Below are 21,740 nucleotides of genomic sequence, written 5' to 3'. Positions count from 1 at the left end.
GTGACCTGATTTGGAAATAGGATCTTTGCAGATGTAATCAAGTTTTAGATGAGGTCATAGTGGATTAGGGTTGGCTCTAATCCAATGACTGGTGTTCCTAAAAGAAGAAGGAAATTGGGATACAGAAACTCAGAAGATGTCAGGACAGAGTGGTGAAGACACATAGACACACAAAGGGAAGGCGCCATGTGAGCAGAGAGGCAGAGACTGAGTGGTGAAGCTGGATGTGAACCAGGGGTGACCACTGCTCCCATTTTACTGACTCAGAGGCTGAGGCACGGCATGGCCGAGGAGCTTATCTCCAGGCCCCCAGCCTGGGGCTATGCTCAAAGGCAGGCTCTAGTCCTGTTAGGGCCACATCCTTGGGGTGCGTGAGATGAATACTTTTTAAAAGTGCTTCATGCTCCATAAAGTCATTAAGGACAAAGGAGGGGAGGAGACGTCACGTGCATCATTTTTATTTCCAAGGTCTGTGCCTACCCTTGAGGTTGAGGGGTGGTGACAGGGATGGTTCATACGAGCAGAGAAAGTGGGCAGGACAAAAGATCTGACCGGCGTGCTGAGGATGAGAAGTTCAACAGCTCATCCTAGCCATCCCTGCTCCTTCTCTAGCTTGGATTTTTCGTTTTTAATAAAAACTCAATTCCCAACAGAAAACAGCTCCCAGCATCCATTAGAGCAGAGAAAAACAGCACAGGGAGCCGCTCATTATGAGATTTTTAAAAGGTCACCCAGTTCCACTTTTCCTATATTAAAATGTCGGCATGCACACACGATCCCACAGCTGTGGTTCTGCGCCAGCAACACTGGCTTGGAACTCGAGTGGGATGAGTTTGGGTTTTTTCATTTAATTCAAAATTGATTCTTGCTGCCCATAAAATATATATTTATTCTGCGGTGCCTGGGTTCTACGAGATTCTATGGCAGTGAGTCAGAGCTTCTTCTCATTTTATTTCAATACTATTTTAGGGCATTTTCCTAAAAATTAGGACTGACTTTAAAGGTTCTTAAAATGAGGATTTTTAAAGCATCCCACTCTCTGCTTTCAGAGATCATTACTGAAAATATTTTCTGGTTTCCCCTTGAAATTGGCATTTTTTCTTGACATTCCTTGCAGACAGTGGAGACCAAATGCTCTAACAAAGACCGCTTCCCTGGCTGGGCGTGAGCCCGTCCTCCCCTTTGTCTGGGGGCTTTAGCAAAAGCCATGCACTCCTTAGATCAGGCAACCGTTCTGGGAGAGATGTATGGCTTAGGAAGTTGAGTCCTTATTGGTGAATAAATCTTAATGTGGTTTGTTGGCTAATTACATTTGCGGGAAGGTAGTTTCTCCGGGCCGCCTAGCAGGAAGGATTAAGTCCCCTGTCTCCGGTGGCAGAGGGTTAAGCTCTGGGTTTGTAATGACTGAGTAATGAGACCCGCTCTCTGCGGACCCCTGGCATCCATCGATCAGGTTTCCCCGCTGCCGAGACAATGCCAGAAGTGGGCCCAGCAGTTAATTATGGGAAAGGTCAAAGGTCACGCAAAACCAACACAAATCTATATACTTTTTCATTCCCAACTGCACACAATGACCATGGCTCAACCAGAGGGTGGGAAGGTCCTCCCCCCACCCAACCCATGATCCGAGATAACCATAGAGTTGAGTCAGTGCTTGCTGACCTCTCCCAGTGGCCCTCCAGGCTTCAGGCCTCCACACTTGTGTTCATGCTATTCTCTCTGCCTGGAGCTCCTCCCCCTTCACAGACACCATGCACTTCTGCAGGCTGAGCCCCAGCATCCCCTCCTCCCTGAAGCTTTTGCTGATGCCCTGGCAGACGTGATTCCTCCCCACCCTCTGGGCCCCACGGCATCCTGAACAGACTCTATCATTACTCTCACTTGCTATGTAAGCCCTTTGAGGCTGTAAGTTCCATGGGGCAAGAACTGTGTTCTGTTCAGCTTAAGCCTCAGAAGTAGCAGAGTATGTTCAACAAAAGTCTGCTCAACATTGAACAAATGAATAATTATCTCGACCGTAGCCTCTGTTGACTGACCCTATGACGTGTAAGGCAGCATGCAGGTCCTTCACGTATGAAGACCCTGAGAAGTGGGTACCAACATCTATATGTTACAGCAGGGGAAACTAAGGCTCAGAGATGTTACCTGCCCTGCCCAAGAGCACACAGCTAACACAAGTGGAGCCAGGAAGTGAGCCAGGCCACCTGACTTCAGAGTCAGTGCTGTCTCAGTCACAAAGGACCATACATTGTAGGACTGCATTTATATGAAGTCTCCAGAAACGTCAAATCTATTGAGACAGAAAGTAGATTCGTGGTTTTCCGGGGCTGACAGGCTAGAGAGTGATGGCTAAGGGGTGCAGGGTTTCTTTTTGGGGTAATGAAGATGTTCTAAAATTGATCGTGGTGATGGAGGCACAACTCTGTAAATACACTAAAAGGCACTGAATTGTATATTTTAAGTGGGTGAATTGTACAGTATGTGAATTATAGCTCACTAAAGCTGTTTAAAAATTTTAAAGTTACTGCTGTTGGCGCTCTCATCCACTGTGCTGACTGGGGCTCTGGGCTCTGCCTGGATGCAGGGAAACCACGAGGATGCTCACTTTGAACTGGCCTCCAATGCCACCTGCGCAGTGAGGGCTCATGGTGGGCTTTGTGGCTCCCAGGCACCAGGAGGGACTTGCCTTCCAAATCCAAAGGACCAGTTTTCTGTTTTTCTCCCTCAAAAACACCCTAAACGCTTTGTTGGGGGCTGTTCCCAGGCTGCGACATCAGGCCTACTGGACACCGAAGCAACCTGGCCAGGAGAAAGCTGACCTGTTGGAGTGCTTGAGAAGGAAGGGAGGAGGTGCCCCAGGGGGCCTGCCAGCCCAGAGTCTAGGTCCCTGCCGCCTCCCACCAATTACAGGCATGGTTCTGCTCCCGTCCTCTTAGTGAAAGGCAGGGGAGAAGCCCCAGACCCCCAAATGGCAGGCTCTGAGGGGCTGCTCTACAGGCCCGGTCACCTGTGAACTCAACAGGAGGATAACTAGAAACATCTAGTTGCCTGAAAGCCTGAGCTGCCATGTGGAGTGGGAAGGGGGGATCCTAGGGCTCCTCCGAGGCACCCCTTGGGTTGTATAAAGGGGTAACTGAGCCCAAAGAGAGGAACTGAGGAGCTAATCTTAGCAAGTCAGGGGCTGACAGCAACTTGAGCCCAGGATCCCGGCTCAGGCTTCTTCCCCCACCTCACAGGCCACTCAGTGGGCTCCGACAGCGGTAGGGCCTGAGCTGGCCTGGAGCAGTTTGATTTCATTCTGTTTCTCTCCACATCCCCAGTGGAGCTTCTCTCCAACAGTAACAACAATGACAGCAGCGGCAGCTCTATACCAGGTCCCGTCTAATGGCAGGTGGCTTAACCCTCCCCATAGGCGAGGTAGGAAGGGCTTAACTTCCCTCATCATAGAGAAACTGATGCTCGGAGAGCTTAAGCGACTTGCCTGAATCACCCAGCTAGTACATGGCAAAGCCAAAACTGGAACCCAGGCAGGCTGGTTCCAGACTCCACCATCCTAACCTTGACACCAGCATCTGGAGAATTCCCCGCATCTCAGTGAATGAGGGAGCCAGGGCCTGTGGTCCTTGCTGAGGATTATGCTGCCTCCCTGGCTTCTTCCGTCCTGTCAACACCAATGCCAACCTGGGCCTGGCCCCTGGCCCTCAGCCCAGACCCTGGCCACACAGAGCTGCCAGCCTGGAGGGTGAGAATGATCCAGACACAGATGAACACACCTCATGCGAGGACAGCCTTGCCCACCAAAGCACCGCCCAGGCCCAGGTCTGCCTGCGAGGCTGTGGGTGGGAAGGAATAGGTGGCTAACAGCCCCACTGGAGCCCACCTGCCTCCCCCAGAGACTGAGCCAGCACTGGGCGCCACCGTGGCAAGAAGCATCCCAAGGAAGGGGCTCCACTGCAGGAGTCCAAGGGGGCCTGGGATCTCCTGGCCCCAGCCCTGAACTTTGCAGTCAGCACACCAAGGCCCAAGAGGTCCAGAGACCTGCCCAACATCACACAGGGCTGGCACCCAGGTCTCCACGGACCTACCCCCAGCTCTACTCTCCTTGGCACAAGGGGCAGAGGGCCCAGACAGAAGGCCTGGTGGCTCGTGGAGAGGGGAGAGCATCCTGGAGACTGCGAGGGAGTGGGGCGTGAGCAACCCCAGCAGCCATCGTCAACCGGGCCAGAAGTCCAAGCCGGCCGGCTGGGGTTTTAGATTGTCTCCTCCCAGGGGCTGCAGCCATGGCCCATCTGGAGGACCCCTCAGAGCACCCTTCGAGACCCCTGACCTTGCCCGCACACACCAGCCCTCCGGCCCTCTTTGTCTCGAGGCCTTGGGGAAGGCCGTCATCCATTTCAGTAGCATTCAAAGGCCAACAGGCCAGCAGTTTATTTTCTTAGAAATAATGGTTTTTTCTGGTTAGCATTCCTCCGATGGAAAAACAAATACAGCCACTGTAATAAGAAGCGGCCAAGAGGAGGCGAGAGAGCCCAGAGGAAGGGGCAGAGAGGGGCCTGCTGCCTGGGGAGCTTGGAGATACGGGGGTTGGGAGTGGGGGCAGAGACCCGCCGACCCTAGGATAAATGGGGATTTAGAGAAACAAGAAAGCTCACCGTGCAGGCACTGGGGCTGCCTCAGCACACGGATGTACAGCCGACGGCCTTCCCTTCTCCAGCCTCTACTCGAGAGCATGTTCTGGAGGCACACGCCGTGCCCCACTTTGGTGGATAAGGAACCAGGCCCTGGGAAGCTGAAGTCACTGGCTGGACTTACCGAGTTGGCAAAGACCTAAACACGCCTCTGCATCCTTGCTCGGGCCCGTCCATGGGCCGCAGAGCTGCGAAGAACGTCAGAGACCCACTGCTGCTCTGTTTGCCTGACTTAGCCCAGACCACGCTTCTCCAGGGAGCCCTCTCTACTTTCTTCCCTCCTCGGGCAGACACACCCCCTCTCTCTCACTCCCGCCGAGTCTGGTCTGGATTTCCATTGCTGCACTTTGCGCACCCTGTTACAAGCACGTCTTTCCCAGTCTGTCTCTCCCCTAACCAGTGAGATCCGGAAAACAAGTCTCGGCCCCAGCACCAAGCTTGGCACAGAGTTACGTGCTCAGTGAACATTCTCGACACTAAACTGGATCTAGTCCCGCTGACACATTTTATAGATGGACAAACTGAGGCTCAGAGAGGTGAACTTGCCTCCAACACTTAAATGCCCATGGTATGAGCTTTTCATCTTTCCTTCTAAAAACGGACATGGGCTCCAAGAAGCCTAAACTGCAGCAGAGCTGGGACCAGTTGCAAGCCTCGTTGCCTAATTGCTGGCTGACAGCAACTTGGAATTTTAAGTCACATCCAATTTCTTCCTGCCCGCTGGTCTGCTGGACTTGATGGCTTTCATCTTCGGCAGGGCACACGTTAGCATGCATAATTGCATGTTTTAAGACTTGAAGAAGAATTTCCTCTCCTCTTCCCATCCCAGACCACCTCCTACTGCCTCTCCTGGCCCCCCAAAAGCAGAATTTTATTTGGAGTTTCAATAAAGTGTGCAATAATCATGATGAAAATGATTTAATAAGGTCCTAGACATTATTCCCTAAAAAGGACCATTGGTTTTAAGATTTTTTTTTCTGATGTTAAACTCAGTGGATCACTAAGTGTATTATTAGGAGTTTTGCTAAAACGCTTAATAGCATGCCCTGTAATCTACCCAACTTCAGTGACTGACAAGTAGACCCCGGGGATATAAAATCCAGGAAGTGACTATTTACATTCATTACATACATGCTAATTTTGTGATCTCTGATGCCCATAAGGTTGTCATTTTTTTCCTTTTCACAGAAAAAGGGAAAATAGTAATATATTTGATATACTGTGGCCAAAACAAAAAGTTATTTCCCCCAAGAGTTTTAATTATAGCATTTTGGAAAAGGCCCGAGTTGGAACTTGCAACTGGAATAAACCACTTGAATAAATGGTCTAAAAAATTAAGTACACAGAGAAGGGGTGATGTGCGCTGCTGGTTCAGACTAAACAGTGATTATCAAGAGGGTCTTAGTTATTTAAACAAGCCATTTGAGGGTGGTTTGCTCCTTGTTTGGGGCCTGGTCCTGATTATAAACAAGAGCTTTTAATTAAGATTAGTAAGACCCAATTCAAGCTATAATTTGGTCCTTTTCCTTAGCAAATGTCTATGAAAACAAAGTAATTAAGGTTAAATGAGTTGAAGCATTTAAAGGGGATGAAATGCCCCCTCCTCACTCCCGGCCTGCCCCCACTGCAGAACGAGCACAAACAGACCTGACTAATTCAGACCAGAAGGCCAGCGCAGGGCTGGCCCTGTCAGTTCCCCCAAGGCCCATGCACAAGGGGTCTGGTGAGCTGGGGATGCAGAGGCTCAGCTAAATGAAGAAGGATGGAGAAACAGAATGTGCAAAGGTACTGGGGCAGGAAGGAGCTGGTAAGTTTGAGGAACTAAAGACAGTGACGCTGGGGTGTGGTTAGGGAGGGAAGGACAGAGAATGACAGCAGCTCACAGTGGTCAGCTGAGAGGTATCTCCCGGTTATGTGAATGCGCAATGTGTTTCGAGCCACTCGCATTCACAGGGCCTGGCTCAGACAAGCTAGTGGCAGCAAGGGAGAGGGCGTACAAAGGAAAGGGTCTCCGCAGCTCCCTCTAACACTCCACAGCTAAGGAACTCCCCCCACTGCACTCAGATGGGCGGCTGGGGGCCTGGCCACTGCTGGGACCTCGTGGCTGACCGGGCTTGGAATCCAGTCTCTACCGCTTCTCAGCTGGGTGATCAGGCTAGAGACTGACCTCCCTGGGCCCAGTTTCCTCAGCCTAACTCGGCCACTGTCCGCATCAGGTATCCTTAGACTAGGCCTTTCCTCTCGCAGGCCTCTGCTTCCTCATCTATAGAACCTTCAGAGTCTGGGAGGCCTTTCCTGATATCCCCAAGATGGATAATGGTCACTCACTGTCCACCGACACCAGCTCTGGGCCCAGCCCTGAGTGAAGTCACACAGGTCATCACAGCCCAATGTCACAGGAGCTCTGATGGAGGGATGGTCAGAGGTGACAGCTCACCTGTCTGGGGTGGCAGGGAAGGCTTCCCGGAGGAGGTGACTGCTGGGACCCACCCACTCACCCTTTCACCCAACAGATGCCTCCTAAGCCCCATGCCAGGTGTGGCACTGGGTTCCAGGGGTTGGAACTGAACAGGTCACAGACCCTGCCCTTGAGGAGCCCATTTCAGGAAGAGACACGGAAACATAAATGCAGTGTGACATGGGCCAAAATGGAGGTGTGTATGCATCATCTGTAAACACGGAGTAGCCCTGACACCTTTAAAGTTCCCCCAAAGTCTGCACATCCACGAGTTCACCTCGAGTTACTTCAGATTCTGTCAAGGTATGAATCATCAAGAAAACACCGATGCCTCCTCAGCCTTGCTCAGAGCCTTTCCCCACCCATCTGAGACACCTCAGCCTGGCTACGGCAAGCCCCCTGCCAGCGTTAAACCTGACCACACGGGGCCCTAGGCTGCTCCCTGGACACAGACAGGCCGCACATGTGGAGGGCCAGTCATCATCACACGTGCACTGGCCACACGGCAGGCAAGGTGGCCTCGAAGGTGTGGTAAGAAACTGTCCCCGGAATGGGGGGCAGGTTGCTTCAGGTGCTGGGTTTGCTAAAGGGGTTTTCCAGCAGGAGTTTCAAGGTGACATGGTTAAGAGCGTAAGTGGCTCAGTCGGCTCCACAGAGGGCTTCCCACAACCTGGGTCTATTTCCCGTGATGAACTAAGGAGACAGTGGAAGCCGCGTTCTCTGGGCATGCTTTACTGAGGATCTGTCCTCTGTGCTTACCACAGTAAACAGCAAAGTCTATCAGATCCCTAGGACGGGGTACTCATCTCCCCGCAAACCCCAACCCAAGCCTCTGCACAGCCCCACACCAGCTCAGGACCTGCAGATAAAGGGGCGCAGGTTTCATCTACAGTGGAAATGGCTGTCTAGAGGGTGTGGTGATTGATTACTGATGTCTGCTATGGGAGAAGGGAGCAGCACACTTGCCATCCCTGGAACAAAGGAAAGCCTTCTGTCACTTGTGTTTTTTATTGCACATTCTTGGTAAATGGTCATTTGTGAATGGCACACATGTCTGTATGTCTCTATGTCATATGCATATGGTTTATCTGAGTAGTCAATGAACCAGAACACCCCATTTCCCAGCCATTTTAGATCCTGGGAATTGTTGGAAAAAGACAAAGCTTCTCCCCTTTTGATATATTGAACAACATTATGATCGTCAACATTATCACGATCATCAACATCATTGACATCAACATGATGATGATGATCATCAACCTCCTCATCCTTATCATCAATATCACTATCATCATCAACATCATCATTATTAACCTCACCATCGCCATCAGTACCATCATCACCATCGCCATCACCATCAGTACCATCATCACCATCGCCATCACCATCAGTACCATCATCACTCTCACCATCACCATCAGTACCATCATCACCATCGCCATCAGTACCATCATCACCCTCACCATCGCCATCAGTACCATCATCACCCTCACCATCGCCATCAGTACCATCATCACCATCGCCATCAGTACCATCATCATCATAGCCATCACCATCAGTACCATCATCACCCTCGCCATCACCATCAGTACCATCATCACCATCGCCATCAGTACCATCATCACCCTCACCATCACCATCAGTACCATCATCACCCTCACCATCGCCATCAGTACCATCATCACCATCACCATCAGTACCATCATCACCATTGCCATCACCATCAGTACCATCATCACCACCATCATCATCACAGTAACAGCAGCTAATGCTTATATAATGTGTCCTACGTGCCAAGCTATGTTCAATGGTTTATAGATATTAATTCATTTAATTCTCATACTGTCTCTGTGAAGTAGGTATTATCATTATTATTTCTATTCTACAGATAAACAAAAGGAGGTCAAGTAACTTGTCCAGGCTACACAGGCAGGATCTCAACCCAAGCAGTCTGGCTTGAAAGTCCCTGCTTTAACCGCTGTGCTCAACAGAACATGGACTGTTCATTCCCTCTTCTCAGAACACAGAGCCACAGAGAGCAATAACCACTTGCAGAAATGCATCCTGGAGAAATGGGCCCACCAACCTGGGCTCTAGTCCCAACTCAGACGAGACCCTTGCCTTCTCAGGCCTCTATTTCCCCATCTGTGCACCAAGAAGTGAGCAACTGGATGATCTCCGAGCTCCCTCAGGCCACCACTGCACATGGCCTGCCAACCTCTCTAGATTTCAAGTCTCCAGACGTCTCTGCATGGTCCTCCTGGGGCAGCCAGTGGGAGCTCTGATGGCCCTTGGTGAACACGCCAGCAGGCTCCATCGATTCTGACTGATGACTGCAGGTTGGTACCCAGGGATGAGAAAACCTCCGTGCAAGGGGGACAGTGTCCACTCAGGTCCCCAGAACCCCCGCCAGCACTCCCTCAGAGAGGATTTGGGGAGTGAGCAGCCAAACGGGCACCCTCCCCCCAGTTCCTGACAGTTATTCTCCATACTGTTAATACAGCAACTCGACAGGTCCTGATTTACCAACTGAATGATCCTCACTTGTTCATTAAGAATTTCCACCAATAGATCACTTCAGCTCATGCAGCCCAGCTGGGCTATAAGCCCCTTGAGGGGAGGGACCAGGTTGTACTATAACTACCAGCTCTGAGGTATGTGGCACTGTGGTTTTCGAAGGCCTTCACCATTTATGATGTCATTTGAGCCTGCAACCCCTGTGGGAACAGATGCTGATGACGATGACAGTGATGCCATCACCTGTACATGGAGCACATCCTGTATATTGAGTGCCTCCTGTGAGCCAGGCACTGAGGTTGGCAGGCCCTGGGTACGCTACATTGCATTTCACTCAATCTTCAGGACGGCCTGTGGTGGGGGGTATTTTGGGCCCATGTAACAAAAGGTGACACTAGGGCTCAGGAGGACAAATGAGCACCCGAAGTTTCACGTTGAGGTGGGCTGCAACCCAGGCTTCCCAAGCAGAGGCTAGGCCCGTCCCTGCTTTCCCCTCTCATTAGACAGGGTCAAAACGACACCATGGCAAGAACAAGCCCCCATGGACCCAGCACCCCACACTTCCCACGCCACCCTCCCCTCCCCTCTGGGGGTGTCTTATAGGTTGCTCATCTAATGTGAACTCCAGTCTGGGAAAAAGAGAGCCAGCTCAGACTAAACATCTTCCCCACACCATGCTAGTGCCAGGCCCTGCCCCAGGAGCTGAGGACACGGAACAAGCATGAAAAGGCTCTCTGCAGTCAAGAAGCTCCCTGTGAGGTCCCTGGAGGCAGAGCCCGAGGTTGACAGCTTCAGTGTGGTGGCCCCATGGCAGACCCTGGGTAAAGGAGCTCACAGTCCAGTGGGGGAGCAAGACACATAATGATAATCCAGGGTCAGAAGTGCTATGATTGAGGGAAGCCCGGGGGCTTCTGGGAGCAGAATAAGTACTTAATGCAGCTGTGTGTGTGTGTGTGCGTGTGTGTGTGTGTGTGTCTATAACTATGTGGAAGTGGAGCTATCATGGAAGGCTTCCTGGAGGAGGCAAATCTAAAGCATGGTTAGGAATTAGCCAGGACACAAAGTGAGAGAAAGGAGCTCCAGGCAGGGGGATAATCTGGGCTGGGTCTCAGAAACAGGGAATGGCCTGTAGTGTGTGTGTGTGTGTGTGTGTGTGTGTGTGTGTGGCCAGGACACAGGTGCTTCAGTATTTCAGGAGGTGAGGGGCAGAAGCTGGAGCCAGGTGGGAGAGCCATTCCTGAAGCACTTTCATAAGCCGCCTCCTCTCTCATCCTCACACTGAGGCTGTCAGGCCCACCGAGACAGCGAGTGTGACTCCCACCCCGGGCCCAGGCAGACTCTGAAGGACTTCAGGGAAACAGGCAAGAGACAAAGCGTGGGCCTCTTGGGCAGGGACAGCAGGAGGGGACCGAAGGAGCTGGGCTGGAGGAAGAACAGGCCGGTCAGTGGCTTAAACCAGCAGATATGCGCGGTCACCCTCGGCCCTCCATTGCCAGTGCCCTGGGCCTGGAGTGGGAAGCAGGGAGTCAGAAAAGGTTTGCAGAGCCTCACACGTGTCACTTGGAAGCACCAAGCTGACCTTCAGGCCCCATCAGCAGCCAGGCCAGCCCGTGCCATCAGACTGCTTGCTCACGACCCGCTCTATCTGCTGCCTCCTTCCAGAGGTCTGTGGGTAGGTGCCAGCTCCCTCCTCAGGATTCTGGGCCCCAAGCAAGGCCAGGGATGTGGCCAAACCAGGCGTGGTCCAGGACAATGGCATCTGCCCAGCACTCAGCCTTAAGTAGACGCCCAACAAATGAGATGAATAAACAATGTCAGCATCCAAGGAGGCATAGCTGCATCTCCCACAAAACTCCAGCTCCTGGCAATCCTTACACAGGAGGAACAGGCACCATGCTGTTCCCATGTGTTGCTTTCCTAACACAAATCTCACACTTTGAAAAAGTAAGCTGGCAGTGTTCAGGGAGACGACAAGGAGATGCTCGAGAGCCATGGAGTGGGAAGGAAGAGACCTGGGTCTGAGTAGTGGCCACGCCACCCTGGGGACCTGGCAGAAGATGCTTCTCCTCTCTGAGCCACAGTTTTCCTCATCTATTAACGGAGAGCAGACGGGGAAGATCTGGATCAGTGATTCTCACCCAGGGATGCACATCAGCCACGGAGAGAGCTGTTTCCAGCCCCGATGCTGCGCCCTGCCCCAGGACCCTGGAGTCAGAGCCTCCCAAAGGTTCCCTGTGGCTGGGAGAGACCTAGCTCCAAAGATAGCTGAGGCCACTCTTCCCTCTCTGACTTTCAGCCTGCCAGGGAGGCGGTTTCTAGTGCCAGACAGTCAAACCAGCACCCCAGGTGAATAAGGCTGGACAGGCGTGCAGAGAGCACAAATCCACCAGTCTCTGCCCAGTCTCTCCTACTCAAGACAGGGCCCTGAGCCAGCCCCACAGACGCTGTGGCCGGCTACTGAGTGGCTCCTTTGGGGGAAGCTGCAGGTCAGAGAGGCTAGTCTCGGATTTGAAGTTAGGGACCTCGGGGAGGATGTCACCCAAGGCCTTTACCCCACACACATCCAGTCAGGGACAGATAGACAAATATATAATTCAATGCTTCATTTCAATATCTTAAAAAAAAAAAGGGTTTCAAACCCGGGGAGAGTTAGGTCCCCATGACTCCAAATTCCACCTTCTCCGGAAAGAGCCTGGGTTCCCAAGAAGCCGACAGCCTCCCTCCCAAGGCTGAGAGAGGCTTGTGCTGTTGGCAGTCATGGGGGCGAGTCCTGGAGACTCAGCCACCGTTGTCATCACACGGGGCAGACAGCGGCCACTGACAGCGGCCGTGGCAGCGCAGGGTCTGGCCAGGAGGGCTAGCCGGGCTCACCTTCGCACTGCCTGCCTTCCCCCTTGTAGCCTGGCTTGCAGAGGCATTTGTAGGACTTGGGCGTGTTCTGGCAGATGGCATCGATGTGGCAGTCATCCGTGCCCTCCGAGCACTCATCCACGTCGACTGCTCCTGTGTGGTGAGGGACAACTGGTGAGGTGTGGCCCAGGAAGCAGGGAGCTCCTTCTGCCTCCTGCCTTTCCGTTGATCGTTAGGGTAATTAACAGTAACAGCCGTCACACGACAATCTGCTGTGACAAGCAGTGACTGGTAGCATCTTGGGGGCAGCTACTCTGTGCCAGGCACAAAGCTACCGAGATGCTGGGGCTCCTTTATTTTCACAACAATCCCATTAAGCGGAGCTATTAGTCCCACTGAAAAGATAAGAAAACTGAGGCTCAGGAACACAGCGAGGAAAGGCCTCTCCCTGTGTGTCTTGCTCTCCCCACAAGCATCTCTCTAACCCTCCTCCACCCTCCTTATTCTAGAATTTAGAGCCAGAAGGGTCCTTGGAGGAATTTAAATCCATCCCCTTTGGGTTTCAGATGGGGACAGAGAGGCTAGCACGGAACAGAAAGCAGAGGCTAAGCCGGCAGGTCCACGCAGGTGATCTGAACATGGGACCCCGCCCAGCTTCCGGGCTGTAGAGAGACAGAGTTCTTCATCTAGATTCCACCTCCCCAGACTGGAGTGTCCAAGCGGTGGAACCAGATCCTCAGTTGGGCTAACCTGGCTCATGGACGGTTCTGATCTCCCGTCCTCTCTCCCCCCCCACCTCGGAAATCTCAGTGTGAACCTGGGTCTCATTTCCCAACTTCCAAACTCAAGTTCAGTTTAGGTTGTGAGGTCTCCTGGTGCTCCTCACCTCCTGCCCCAACACACACATCCACCTTCAGTCTGGGACAGCTGTCGGGCAAATAACACAAAACAGACTCTGTGCATCTGTGTGTACACCCTAACTCTCTCTCTCTCTCTCTCTCACACACACACACACACACACACACAGCTCAGACAGGGAGGGGGCCCTCAGGGCACAGGATAGCACAGCCAGAAGATCCTTAGCTGTAATTCAGGTTAATTCCTCAGGTTACAGATGAGGAAACGGAGGCCCAGAGAGGTTTGGTGAAGCTCAGGCGCTCGTTAGGGGCAGAGACTGGACTCGGACACAAGAGAAGCGGGTCCAGGGCATTTGTATATGTCAGGTTACTTCCAGCCAGCTATGCATAATATACAGATGGAGGACAGACAGAAGGACCCAGAAGGGCAGCATAAGGAACTCTCAGCAGCCACCCTGAGGGCAAACACCCAGGGGCCAGCCTGGGGAAGTCCTGGAATGTCCTCTTGTCTTCAAGCCTCCAGCCTCACCCCAGACTATCTGGTCCTCAAGAATGTCCACTTTGAATTACTCCCTGGCTGGCATCTGGGTTCTAAATCAGTGTGAGGTGGTGCTCTCTAAGAGAATCACCCTCCCCCAGGACTCCTTCTCCTTTGCCCTAGTCCCCAAGGCTCCAGCCTGCCCCTAAAGGAAGAGAGGCATCAAAAAGAAACACAACAGAGTCACCTCCCTGCACACACACGCACACGCACACGTGCACACACAGCAGGCAGCATCACTTCTCAGGGTGGTTGTATCTGCTCAGGTCAGCAGCCCGTCTACAGCCCTCTACAGCTGCCCAAAGGAAGGTGGAATGGGGGCCAGGAGGCAGTCAGTGTAGGAGATCAGAGCCAGCCATCAGGTGGCCAGGGGCCAGCAGAACATCCCCTTCTGAGGGGGTGACAACAGAGGGTCCCCCGTGCAGGGTTGGCAGAGCCTCAAGGGCAGAAGTCAGGGGCCAGAGAGGGCCAATCTGTATTCTTCCATGGGGGAGGACGGAGGCCACTTCTGAGACAGGACCAGCAGGGGCAACAGGCCACAGATGCAGCTCTGCCCACTTCCCAAGGATCAGTGCACAGGAATGAGGGGAGGGAAACTGCCTAGGGCTCTGGAGCCCCTTGCGCCCCCTAACCCCAATCTCCCACCAAGGTAGGTGTCCTTGTGGTGTGGAAATGGGTGGATGTTAGCCAAGGGGCGGTGGGGGCACCTCCCAACACATTTTAAGCATGTCTTTAGGCGGGGCTGGGGAGAGAGCAGGCGAGATGGAGGAGAGAGGGAGAGGGGCCACAGGCCGTTTGTTCCCATGGCTCCCTGGCCTGGGCTGGGACCCCTCTGCAGGGCAGCCCGGCCCTCCCATCACAGGCTGCTTGCTTTGACTTTGGTTTGTTTCACAGCACAAGGCTTCTGTGGGGTGGGGGTGAGGCATGGAGACAGACACAGACCGACACAGAGGAGAGACAGAGAGGTGGAGAAAGGCACATACAGGAACAAACAGAGGTGAAGGACCCTAAGCCCGGGAGAGGCACCCACAGACACGTGGGGGTGTGGGCAGCAGAGTCCAGCTTCCCCGGGGGGCCACATGAAAACCAGCTCAGCTCCAACTGCGGAACACTTTAAATGACCTTGCATCCTCACTCAGGGGGCAACTCCCAGGAATAGGCTCTCCTGCCACCAAACACAGACTTCAGGAGCCCAGCACAGCAGCCAGGGGTGCCCAGAGAAAGCCAAGGAGGGGGAGCAGGGGCAGGCAGGACCTCCTCCCACTTCCCCCTCCAAGGAAAGAGAGGGAGGAAGCTCCTCTGAGGGACGAGGGACCTGGGAAGAGAGAATGGGACTTCTGCTTTGTGGGAGAGCCCCTTCTAGATAACCAAGAGGGCAGGAGGGGAAGGGACAGGAGTGCCAGGGGTCCTGTGAAATCCATGGGGCGTCCCCCCCTCGCTTCTACTGCCTGCCCCAACCCATTGATGCCGGATGCCCATTCCCTCCTCGGTGTCTCCTGCCTCCCTGTCCTGGACCTCCTCACTGATATCCCATGTCTGGTCTCCATTCCGTCTGGTTCCTATCCATTCCTTTCCATCTGTGTCTGTCCATCTGTCCTCCCCCTCCTGTCTGACTGTTGATCTGTCCACTGCTTTCCAGCCCTCTCCATCCTGTCTTTCCCTCTGTCTGTCTCCTCCCTCCCCGCCCCCATCCCCAGTCCTCCTGTCTCTTTCTCTGGTGTCCAACTGCCTCCACCGCTCCTCTCTCTCTTCCTTCCCATCCCTTAGTCGTGCCTCAAGTCTCCCTCTTTTCTTTTTCTTCCTTGCTGCGGCCTATTTGCCTCCTTCTCTCTCCCTTGGGTTTCCTCCTTTCCCCCCCGGTCTTTCTGGTCTCTTCGCTACTCTCCCATGTCTGTCTTTCTCTGGGTTTCTTCCTGCGTCCTTTTGTGTGTTCCCTCTGTGTCTCCTTTTCTGTCCGGACGTCTGTCCCTCCATCTACTACCTTCCTCCGCTTTCTCTCTGTCGGTCCTTTTCCCCTGCTCACCTCCTCCCGGTCTCCCCTTTGGGCCTCCTTCCACCCGTGCTCCCCTCTCCCCTGGGGGAGCGCCCGTCGGGTTCCGGGGTCCCCACTCCCTCCGGTCCTCGGTCGGAGCGCCAGGGCCCCCTCGGCTGGCCGTCGCGCTTTCTTTCTTCCTCCCGCCCTTACTCCCCCTCCCCGGGGCGTCAGCCCACCCCTGCTGCGGGGAGGGGAGCCCCGGGCCGCCCGGGCTGCGGAGAGGGGCGCCCCGCGCCGGCCCCAGAAGTTACTTTGCAAAGAGGCGGGGCGGGGCGCGGGGCGCGCGGGCTGCAGCCCTCCCGACGGCACCGGGCGGGGGGCCTGCCTGGCACCCCGGCGCCGCCGCCCGCGCCCGCCGCCCCCCGGGTCGGGGCTTACCTGGGAGCCCGCTGCCCCCCGCCAGCCGCCCGCGCGCGCCCAGGGCGAGCAGCACGCACAAGTGCCAGCGCACGGCCGCCGCGCCCATGCTCGCTGCGGGCCGCGCCAGGCCGGGCCGGGCGTGCGGGCGTGCGGGCGTGCGGGGCGCGGGGACCCCACCGACCGGCCGCTCGGCGAGCGCTCCTCGCTGCTGGCTCCGCGGCCACCGCTCGGGCTCCCAGCCACCGAGCCGGCGGGACTGACGAGCTGACAGCCGCGCGCTCATTGGCCCGCGGCCGCCAGGGGCAGGGCGCCGAGTGCGGCCGGCCAATGGGCGCCGGCCGCCAGCCCGCGGGAGGAGGGGCGGGCGCGGCGTCCGGGGGCGCCCCCTCCCCTCGGGCCGCGGCAGGTGGGAGGTGGGGGCCCGGCCGGCTCGCGCGGCCGCGGGGTGCACGGTCTCGGCCAGGCTGGGGCTTGCTCGGGGGCTGCTCCCTCCCCTGGCCCCGTCGTGGCGGGTGGCCGCCCTCTGGGGGCAGCTCCCACCCCCCACACTCACACACTCCGGGGAGGGGAGGGGGCCGCCACCCGGCCCTGGAGGTGGGGAAAGGCCGGCGGCATCCATTTGTAGTGGAAGAAACGCAAACGCGCAAAGCAGATTGTACCTTCATCCCTTCGGGGACCGTTTATTGAGCACCTACTGCGTGCCAAGCGCTGGCGATGCGGCGGCGAACTAGCCAGAAAGAAAAAAATCATAAAGATCGGTTTAAAATTGACGTTCAAAACAAATGAACTTTTTACCACTCCTCAAAGGACACTGGCCCATAAGTGCGCTTGTCGTAGGACAGCCGCAGAATCCGCGTCTGGAGGGGGAGCCGGGAAAGCTGCGGGTCGGACAGTCCCACTTTGCGGTCAGTCCCGCCAGCGCGGCCCGTCCTCCGGGCTGACCTCTCAGCCAGGGAAGTTTGATGCCCCCCGAAGGAGGAGCCTGGGGCCTCCCCAGAGACAGCCCGGGCGGGGCGTGTGCTGGGGGGCAGAGGAGCAACGCGGTTATTCGCCCCAGGCACCGGCTTGGGGTCTACACCTGACGCCTTGAGGGCCTCGTCCGAAGACCCCCGCCTGGGAGGCCGGGCAGGAAATAAATGGCCCCTCTCAGCCCCAGGCAGGACGCTTTAAGGGAAGAAAGTTCAGCAAACCCCAAGGCCCATCTCCTTGACAACCACCAATAAGAGCTCCTTTTTTCTTCCCCTGCTCTCCAGACCCGACTCAAAGACAAGGCTTTCCTCTTTTTGTCCACTCTGCCTGCACCAGTCTGCGCCCAACTTTCCTCTCCGCACCAGCTCCCCTTCCTGCCCCCAACACACACACACACTTAAACACACATACACCTTCCAACACACACCCTCAGACGTACAGATGCATGCTTTCACACACACTCATACTCATACACATCCTTACAGACTCACACCCTCACACTCATTCACACACTTCATATGTGCAGTCTCTCTCACAGACACACACACATTCTCACACACACACACTCACAATCTTCTGTAGATGATCTCCCCAGCCCTGGAAAGTTCAATCTGTGCAGTCATCCTTGCTGCGGATCTGACTTCATATCACAAACAGCCTGTGACACTGGCCTGGTGGCTGAGGCAAGGGGTCCCCCACATGGGGGGACCTGAAGGGGCCAGCCATGGCTGTCCAGGAATCAGAAGGGAAGGAGGTGCCGCCTTTTGCCTCCACTAAGCTGCTCCCCCCATCACTCGAGACATTTCCTCCTGCACGGTTGCTCCTGGCTGGTGGCTTAATTTGGGAGACTCCGTTATCAGGCTTTATTTTGTCCTCTTCGCAATTGTGTGGCTTTGGGTTTCTGGAGGAGAAAGCTCCTTCAGAACCACACATGTCTTGTGCATTAGGTACCAAGGCAAGACATGTGAGTCTGGGGGGAGGTCCTTGCAGAGGGCTCTAACTGACTAGAAACAATGTCCTTTGATGTGTCTGTTCATCAGGGACCCCCACCCTTGGCCGGGTGCCCCCCAAGCTTGATGGCAGCAGGGAAACCTCCCCCAAATCAAGGAGGGAGTGGAGGCAGGGCAATGCCTGTTAGACTGTGGAGCCCCGCAGCCCGGGGGTGGCTCTCACTCATCCTGAGTTCTAGTCCCCTGTCCCCCTCTAAAGTGTGCAGACAGAGAAAAAGTGGCCTTCCAGAAGAAGGTCATGGTCTGTACAGAGTTTGCTGGGGAGCGGGGGAGGAGGGAGTTGGAGAGGACACTCTTGTAAGCCCCCCACGAATGCACTAAAGGAAGTGACTTACAGGGCAGAGAAAGAGGTGGTCACTTCTGCCCCCAGGGCAGTCGGGGAGGCCTCCCAGGGCACAGGACCCTAGAGCTGGGCACCAAGTGTGAGGAGGAGATTTTCCTGCTGGACAAGAGAATGTGCCAAGGTCCACGGGAGAAGGTGGGGACCGAGAAGCGAATGTTCTCGAAGCACCTTGCAAACTGTAAAGCACTGCATGTGTGTGACGGTGACACGGTGGAGGGCTGCTCACAGAGACTGTGGCCTGTGCTGGTGGGACGGGCTGGCGGGGTGAGAACCCGTAAGCCAGGACTCCAGCAAGTGCTGTCTTGCAGCCTCTGGAGACTGAGCTGGGAGAATGGAGGCCCAGGGATGAATTGGACAGTCACTTTGGGAAGGAACACTCCATGGCTCCCCATCACCTTCTGAACAACCTGTGAGCACTGTGTGTGGCTAACAAGGTGCCCTGCGTCCTCCCCAGCACTCCCAGCTCAACAAACCACTGGCGATGAGGGCCCACACACATCCTGCTCTTCACACCCCTGAGCTTTTGCCTGTATGTCTCCCTCTCAGGAGCATCCTTTGTTCCCTTATTCCTAAGGCTCACCCCTCCTCTTCTGCCCACACCCCAACTCCTGCCCCCAAGGAGGATGTAGGACCTCCTCTTGGCTTCCCCATCAGAGTCCAGCTCACCTTGAGTTTCACATCTGTCTCCTCCCAGACTGGGGGTTCCCAAAGGTGGGACTCATAGCTGATCCACATCTGGGGCCACAGCTCCTATCTGGGGCCTAAGAAATGATAGTTGAATGAATGAATGAATGAATGAATGGACAAAGAAACAGGACAGACAGCACTTAACTGAGAATTCATATTATTCCAGGGAGTGGATAAAGATCCCTTGGCTATTTGATGGGGCCTTGGGGAGTGCATCCAGCTGCCCACCCTCTCTGGCCACCTCCATCCTTTGTGCCTCCTGGGGAAGCTGAGCCAGCCTGGAGGACCGCTGTCCCTCAGGGCCCTTTGGCTCCCTCTGGCGACGCCTTGCAGAGGTCTGAGGAGGAGTGGAGGGGAGAGGAGAAGGAGAGCTCCTTTCTTCCAGGCGCGCGCGCACACACACTCTCTCTCTCTCTCTCTCTCTCTCACACACACACACACACACACACACACACACACACACGGCCTCGGCGACCCCGATTCCAGTCTCCTGACCCCAGTCCTCAGCGTAAGCATACCTTACCTTTTTTTTTTATTTCCTTAGGAAGAATTCTCTTGATTAATAACAGTTGTGACAGTTCTTTCAGAAAATACAGTTCTCTGCAAGCATAAAATGTCATTACAGGGATGTTAAGCCTCAGTCTTGACGACTTTATAGGCTTCTGTCATTCTTTCTTATTAAAAATGAACTTTCATAATAATACCACTTCATGGCTGCACACTTCTTTAGACCTTCGAGGGAAATCTTTTTTGCATCGCTTGGTGACCCTGGGTCCCACAGGCCAGGTTTCTTAGCTTGGCGCCCCACCTATCAAGTGAAGGTCTCTGTCCCCAGGACCCTGGGCATCTCCAGCTACCATTCCAGACTCCTCTGAAATGCCCCAGCTGAATTTCGACACTCAGTGTATTCTGACCTCCCTGCCGCCTCCTCCCCCAGGTGTAACAATAGCCACCCTGTGCTGAGTGTCCCTGTGTGCCTGGCACTGTGTTCAGGTATCCGGTGCATGGCATCATTTAATCTTGAGAGGTAGAAACCACCACCATCCCCACTTTCCACCTGAGAAAACAGCGACTCAGGCCACTTGCCGGGATCACAGAGCTAGCAAATGGCAGAGGTGGGATTCGAACCCCGGTCTGTGTGACCCCTGAAGACGCACTCTTGACCATTACCCTTTAATAAAACCCACTCAAAGGCTCACAAGGCCTTGGGGCGTTCCTCATGTAATGCGCAAAATTTCACTTTCTTGGTTTCCATATTGAGAAAGGTGGTTTTTACATGGTGGCCAGAAATGTAACACCTTACAATTCACCTGGTTGATTTTAGGTACTATCCAGTGTTATGTTTTCTCACCTTTCTAACAGGTCCAAAAAGCTTTTTTTCCCCATCTGGAATGGCGATACTTCACTTTAGGATATTGGGAGGGATTGTGTAGAAATGGAGAGTGGGGGCGACGTGACACACACACGCACCCCCCTGCTCCGTGGGGAGGAGGCACGTGAGACGGGCAACACCAAGAAGGGCCTCTCAGAGTCCGAGCTCGAGCACTGGGGGCTTTTCCTTTTGACCACGTTTGTGCCAAGCTTTGCAGTTCCCCAGGCGCCACCCACCGCCTCAGGGAGGACTTAGGGATTGACTTGTGCTGCAAGTCTGTAGACACATCAACAGGAAAAGCTGCAAATTTATCCTGGAGATGGTCCAGCCCATGCTCCTCATTTTGCAGATGGGGAAACCAAGGCCCAGCCTCACAGATCTGCTGCCCCTTGGACACTTCCACCTGGAGCCCCCTCAGCTCCTCTCAGGGCTCCCTGCCTCGGGGTGCCCTCTCCTCACCCCTCACCGAGCCCTGTCAACCCTGCATCCGTGACCTCTCCTCTCAGTCCCCTGGGCCCCTGGTTTTGTGGAGATGACACCAGCTCTCACCCAAATGACTCCACAGAGGCTCAAACTCATCCCCGCCAGGTAGCTGGAGTCAGCTCTCCAAATGCTGACCTGACCTCTCCACTCTTTGCCGCCTACAGAGCAGAGTCCACTCAAGACCCTGGGAGACGGGGCCCTGGGGACCTCTCCATGCTCCACCTTCTGCCCGGTAAACTCCCAGGCTTCCCCTCCACTCCATGCTGCCTCATACCTTTGAGCCACTGCCCACTCCATTCTCTCCTCTCGAAATGCCCTTCCCCATCCCGTGTGCCTGGCAGACCCAGACTCAAGGCTCAGCTCAGATGTCCTGTCCTCACAGCCCATCTCTGCTCAGGGCCTTGGGGAGTGAATGCAGCTGCCAGCTTTCTCTCGGCCACCTCCATCCTCTGTGCCCCATGGGGATGCTGGGCCAGCCAGCAGGACCGCCATCCTCGGGTACCCAGAGTGGGTGATCTGGGGTCCTTTGGCCCTGCATGGTGCCCCACCATGGAAACTGGTTCAGCTTCAAAA

The 21,740-nt window shown here is 54.8% G+C and overlaps 1 protein-coding gene across 2 annotated transcripts in view; it reads right to left on the bottom strand.

The window, feature by feature from the left end:
- The window catches only part of SCUBE1 (signal peptide, CUB domain and EGF like domain containing 1), a 138,783-nt gene extending 122,317 nt beyond the window's left edge, over positions 1 to 16,466 (bottom strand). For both annotated transcript variants that reach the window (XM_087448781.1, XM_087448782.1), the window contains exons 1-2: positions 16,322 to 16,466; positions 12,535 to 12,666 (exon numbers count right to left, since the gene is read on the bottom strand). In XM_087448781.1, the coding sequence (XP_087304907.1) occupies positions 12,535 to 12,666; positions 16,322 to 16,409 (220 nt within the window). In that variant the 5' untranslated portion in view covers positions 16,410 to 16,466. The remainder of the gene's footprint in view (positions 1 to 12,534; positions 12,667 to 16,321) is intronic.
- Positions 16,467 to 21,740: the final 5,274 nt, after the last annotated feature.

This window comes from Ceratotherium simum, chromosome 25 (assembly GCF_057802395.1).
Source record: "Ceratotherium simum simum isolate JZ-2026a chromosome 25, ASM5780239v1, whole genome shotgun sequence".
In the NCBI taxonomy this organism is placed as follows: Eukaryota; Metazoa; Chordata; class Mammalia; order Perissodactyla; family Rhinocerotidae; genus Ceratotherium; species Ceratotherium simum.
Note: the sequence above shows the minus strand (reverse complement) of the source record. Positions and strands in the feature narration are given on the sequence as shown.